Source organism: Sciurus vulgaris (genome assembly GCF_902686455.1).
Source record: "Sciurus vulgaris genome assembly, chromosome: 3".
Classification (NCBI taxonomy): Eukaryota; Metazoa; Chordata; class Mammalia; order Rodentia; family Sciuridae; genus Sciurus; species Sciurus vulgaris.
This window is the reverse complement of record NC_136463.1, coordinates 26,828,196-26,834,203: the sequence shown is the minus strand read 5'-3', so window position 1 is coordinate 26,834,203 and position 6,008 is coordinate 26,828,196. Positions and strand designations below refer to the sequence as shown.

The window sequence follows — 6,008 nt, the reverse complement described above, 5'->3', positions numbered from 1 at the left end:
TTGCTCACAGCATGCTCCCAGTTTACCTCCTTTTCTCTGATTAGTTCGTGTGGCTTCAGGGAATACCTTCCTTTTAACATTAAACTAGGCAAAAACAGAAATAGAAAGAGAAATCTGAAGCAAGATCAAAAATAGAATTCATAGCTAAATATAAATCTAGAGGGAATTATCCAATTATTTGGATGGTCCCTCATCACAGACAACCCAGGGTTGATTGACTTTTCTTTTTTCCATGTGTAGAACAAAATGGTTAACCAATACCAAGAGTAATAAATATGTGTGTGTGTGTATTATTTTTTTCTTTTGAAGAGTAATGATTTTTAGTAGTAACTTAAATGCTGTTTTCTTTACCAAATACCTTCATTTATATATTTATAGCATGTGATTTTCACAACTGCATGCATTCTCTTTGGAGACCATCCAATCTCATTTTGACTTGTAGGTTAGAGAGCATTGAACTGGGAAAAGTGGAGTCATTGCGCAAACTTGAGCACGTTTCTCAGTCGCTTTACTCCTTCCACTCTGCGGTGCCAAGGTAGACTTGTAATGGACGACAGAAGGGAAATTCCCAGCTCCCAATTTAATTTGCAGGCTAACAGCTATGGTTTTTGTGTGTGTGTGTGTGTGTGTGTGTGTGTGTGTGTGTGTGTGTGTTTAAAGTTTATCCAAGTAGGAACTCGGAAACATGGAGAAAGACAAATAATATGGATGTCACTTGAAGCAAGGTAGCTACTAAGTGCACGAATTCAATGCAAATCGCACGCAAATGTATGCAAACTTTGCATTAATTTATAGGTTCTTAGTGTAGACCTTGCAAGCTGCACTGAGGTCCTATGAGGATTTAAAAACTAATGTTTCTAGGTTAAACTAAATGTAATAACTTTTGAAGTCATCATTTTCTCTGTGCTACACGCAGTCAACTGCTTAAAGTTTGACACTCCGCCCCCCATGAAGATTTCACTAGTGCTTGATTCCAACCTACGCCCGGCCCCACCCCCAGCAAGTCTGACGTCACGTGACACCGTATTTGCATACTACCTGGGACTGGGTGTGACGCTCCCCCTTTCCAAGCCTTCTCATTGGTGGCATTGGAGAACCAGCCTTCTTCCAGATGGCCCAATCAGCGGTTTTTCGAACATAGGAAAGCCGGCAAGGGTGGGGTGAGGGTGGGTTCTTGATTTGGATCGCTAGGCCTATCGACCAATCATCCTTGTGAAAGGAAGAGCCCGCTGTGGATTGGTTGAGACGGGGGGGTCTGGGGTTCTGTAGGCCAATTAGAGCTCCGAGTTCAGGGGGCCGGTCCCCGCCCAGTAGGGCAGATAAGCAGCGGCAGCGGGGGTTGGGGGACTGTGCGGGGCTCGCTCTGGGGCCGAGGCAAGCGGGCGGCCGGGCGGGCGATGGCAGGGGCCGCAGCGGGCGGCAGAGGCGGAGGTGCCTGGGGGCCCGGGCGCGGAGGGACCGGGGGGCTCCGGCGGGGCTGCTCTCCACCAGTCCCCGCCGGCTCCCCCCGGGCTGGGCTGCAGCCGCTCAGGGCCACAGTCCCCTTCCAGCTGCAGCAGCCGCATCAGCGCCGGGACGGGGGTGGCCGCGCAGGTGAGCCGGGCCTGGAGCGGGTGCTGGGGAGGCGCCGTTGGGGGAGGGGGCGCACGGTTGGGGGAGGGGTACAGGGAGAAGTGTGAGGGGGAAGTAGATGAGGACCACGGAAAGAAAAGGGAGCGCACAAAGTCTGCGAGGAGGAGGGAGAGAAGGAGGAGCTGTGAACCTGGGTGCAGCGCCGGGACCGAGCGTGCAGGGAATCTGGCCCGGGAAGTGAGGGGAGGGACCTGGCAGATCAAGGCTGGCTTGGGGGCGTGACCAAAAAGTGGGCAGAGGTGTCCTATGGGGGTGAGTAGAAGATGCAAGGAGTGGGAGCGAGGTGTGAGAAGTGGCGTTTGATGGGGGCGCCCTGAGCGAAGGGCTGCGCTGGGAGCAAGGAACCGGTGGGCGCTGGACGCCTGCACGGGGAGGGGGAGGGGCATGGAGGAGAGCCCCGTGGAGCCATGTGTTACTTCTCTAGCTTGAATTTGGCCCCAGCATCCCCCTCTACAGCTCTGGAGTTCTTTTCTCCACCCCTTCACGTGCGCTTCCCTTTTTGCCATCTCCGGGAGCTGATTTAATTTCAACCCGTTGGAATAAGTTAGTTTAACGGCTTTTACTAGGGTGCAGACGCTCAGCTCTCCCTACAATCCTCTCAGTGTGGCCTGGAAGTTGTTCCCAGATCATTGACCTGCTTGATATGGCTGTCTCATTCCAATCATCCTGTGTAGTGTGTGCATGTGTGTAGAACCCCAGGCCGTTTGCCCCTCCCCACCCCCCCACCAGGTGGTTTTGTCCTGAGCATTGCCGGCCAACGTGGCAGTGGGGTGAGGGCTACATTCAAGCACGCTGTGGCAAATACCCCACTTTCTGAACCTCACCGAAAGGGTTTCTTAATAGCAGCTTGATGTGGGTGTGGGGAAACTAGAGAGGAACAAGTTTAACCTTGCTTTCACACTCAAAGCTGTGACGGGACCCACAAATGCAGGCACTTAGGAACGGAAAAGGAACCTACTTGCATGAGGAGGTTGGCAATAAGTTGAAAGTGAGGCTTGCATTTGATTCACACCAGATGTGAAAAGATCATTGCACACTTCCAAAGCCTGAGTCTGTACCAAATGTACAAAAGTCATGGTCCCTGCCATCTTAACAGTTAATGACATTCTCTAAACCAGAATCTCTTGAGCTTTGGGTGATTACAAAGATTGGTTGCTGCACATTCCCATCCAGAAAGTATAGCTGTTACAGTGCCCTACTTGGTAGATTAATCAGGTCTGTGAGGCAGAAAACCCCCAAATCTATCTGGACCTCACTGTGTTAGCATCACATCTTGGAACATAGAAACTTGGTCAAATCTGGGAGCAAGATGGTGACCGAGTAGTAAAAGTATGTGTAGAATCTGGTGGTGTAAAAGAAGGCAATGCCCAGACAAACTCATGCCTATCATGAGCTATAAAGCAAACCACAAGACTACAAACCTGTTGGTTTTGTTTGGGCTTCCTTGAAACCAAGGGAAGTTAGTGGAACAACAAGCACCAGAACCATAGTCACTTTTAATAGAAATCAACAGAAAGGTTGCCTGTGTTGTAGAAATTTATTAGCAATCATATTTTGAGAGCAGTTATTTTGTGACTCCAATTAGAGGTAACATTAAAAGGAAAACAGTGCAGACAGGAAGAGTATAGGTTTAGATGCCTGAATGCTTTACATGGCTTGCTCCTTTTGTAGTGTCAGGGGCCCTAAGGTACTGATAAAACATGGGAAGCTAGAACTCAGCATAACTTGTCAGGTAACTTAGGGCATAACTTCTTGTTGTGTATTGAGCTGATGGTTTCTCCACATATCAATGTCCCAGAGGTACTAGTAAGACGTTTACCTAGTGGATGGTGGGATTATCTGCAGATTTTCAGTAAAAGAAAAAGAAAAAATAGAGGGGAAGACTAGCCTGAGCCTGTGCACTTCTTTGTGACCAGGCATTAGAGGAATGTACCTGGCCTTTACTTTGGAGGCACATCAGATCTTCTGTATGTTAACTTCAACCTCCATGTTGAAGGTTATTTTCATTCCAGGGCTTTGGGAAGTTGCAGGGGTGGTTTCCTCTAAGCCAGTAAGAGATACGTGATGGAGGAAAATCTCTTGCTATCTAAACCCTTAAGAGAATGGTGTTGAGAACCAGAATGCCTGGGTTTTGAATCCAGGTTCTGCCATTTATTTACTAGCTGTGGGTTTGAGAAAGTTGGTTAACTTCTGTGCCTCAGTTTCCTCATCTGTGGATAATAATATTTACATCCTGAGAATCAAATGAGTTCATAAAGCGCTTAGAACATTGGCAGGAACCCAGAAGGTTCTATAAGAAATGTTTGCTGCTGCTTGCTTATGAGAGCACTGTTGGCCAGAGCCCACTGCCTTTTCAGGCTTCAAAGAGCAAACCTAGGTTGGTCTGAAACCAGTACTGCAGGTTTCAGAATTTCAGGGCTCCTTGTGTATTTTTATTCCCTCATCTTTTAAAATGAACTTTCTGAACAGAGCTCCGAAACCCAACTGTTTAAAAGGGCATGTGAGCTGGGACTGGGTTTCAGGAACAATCAAGTGTCGTCACTGTTTCTGTTTCTCATCCCAAAATGATGTAACATTCAGGCTGTGCAGTTATCTCCATGCCGCACACCCTACTGTGTTCTTGGCAAGATATATTAGATCTTGTAAAAAGGGTTGTGGTGTGAAGAGGGGGATTTACCTTCTGCGACCGTTTATCCACAAGGGATGTCTTCATAAAGACAGGAATGGCTTCATTTTTATGAACCTGGGTTAGGAGTGAGAGTGAAGAGAAAAATGAGGGTCAAACCTAAGAAAGCTAAGAGCCACTAGTGGGTAATAGAAACCCAGAATAAATTTCTTACCGCACTTGTCCCTTAAATTAAATTCTCTTTTGTGTCTTAGGTCAGTTAGAGGCTGCTGACTTTTGTGTTCTTCCAGGACCACTGATGATGGACAAATCAGGGTGGAGAGGTGGATTTTTCGGGGTTTCAGTCTTACCTATTCTGTTTAGTGTCTCTGTCTCTATAGCCCTGTAATGAAGATAATGGGGTTTCTGTTTTGTTTTTGTAGTGCCAGGGATGGAAACAAGAGCCTATGTGCCTGCTAGGCAAGCACTCTAGCACTGAGCCACACCCCTAGCCCCATGAAGATAATGTTTAATCAAACTTTGCCAATTATTTCTCTTCTGGGGCAAACTGGCTAAAGCCAAATGCTGCCTTGAAACCTCCTCTATCCACCAGAACTTCTTAAAACCAGCCTGTAGCTTGTTACAGCTTGTAGGCTATATGTTTCATATCTCTGCTGTTTTTGTAAATAAAGTTTTATTGAAATGCAACCACACTCTTCCTTTGGGTATGATCTGTGGCTGTTTTCATGCTGTCAGTGGCAGCATTGAGTAATTGTAATAGAAACTACCCACAAAGCCTAAAATATTCACTGTGTGGCAGTTTACAGAAAAGTTTGCCTACCCTTGTCCTAAATGTTGTACCTGACCATTATTCCTATGTAAAGAGCGATTTTAAATGTGTGTGACATATACCTCCTCAGAAAATCCTGAGGGTAAATAAAACCTATAAGCCTGTATCCCCACTAGTATTTTAGGGGAAAGGGGACCATTCTTCCACATCCTGCTTGTGCTTGGGTTTGAACCCAGGGCCTAGCATGTGCCAGGCAAGCGCTCTACCTCTGAGCTACGTCCCCATCCTGGGAAAGAGGACTATCTGCTTTCAGTCAGTTCTTAGTCTTTGTGGAAGATCAGCACATGTGAATCCAGACTCCCCACCCCCACTGCTGTCAGGTGACATGTGTTCAGTAGACATAGCTAATTTGAATTTACATAAAAGCTTAACTGTTAGGCAAATTTGTTCCCCCTCCTCCCTTATGTCCCCCCTCTCCTCAGTCTAACAACTCAAACTGCAATGAACACATTTCAAAACCAGATGGAAATTACTTAAGGCATATCTCCTGTTTTGAATTTTTCTCATTACCTTTCAGTTTTCTAAACAGATCATTGAGAGCTGGCAGTAGTCATGGTTGCCCTAAAATACTGACTTCCCTACAGGGACATAGGAAGAGTAGTGGTTCTTATCAAATGTTTAGTATGGCTACTTCATGAATATAAGGCAGCACTGTTATTAGCAATGCTATTGGTAATTATTAAGCCCTTTTTCTTGCATTGCTTTGAAAGCTTAGTCCTTTGGGGGGATGGGTGTTTAGCTAGGTATGGAACCATATCAAGGAGGTTGCAAATTAGAGATTCAGAGAGAAAACCCTTAGCAAACCATGGTCTTTCTGGCCTGTGTCAGAAACAACCTATAGATTATAATAGAATTGGACCTTCTAACTCTGTAAGGAGCCATCTTGCTATAATGAGGCTTAGTGGTGCAGTTAAAGTCCTT

General features: G+C 46.4%; 1 protein-coding gene across 2 annotated transcripts in view; it reads left to right on the top strand.

Moving 5' to 3' along the window:
* Positions 1-1,339: 1,339 nt before the first annotated feature.
* FAM117A (family with sequence similarity 117 member A) overlaps positions 1,340-6,008 on the top strand; it is a 42,772-nt gene continuing 38,103 nt past the window's right edge. Inside the window, exon 1 of one of the 2 annotated variants that reach the window (XM_079134286.1) lies at positions 1,340-1,593. In XM_079134286.1, coding sequence (XP_078990412.1) covers positions 1,398-1,593 — 196 coding nt within the window. In that variant the 5' untranslated portion in view covers positions 1,340-1,397. The remainder of the gene's footprint in view (positions 1,594-6,008) is intronic. The other variant, XM_079134285.1, reaches the window with a different exon arrangement.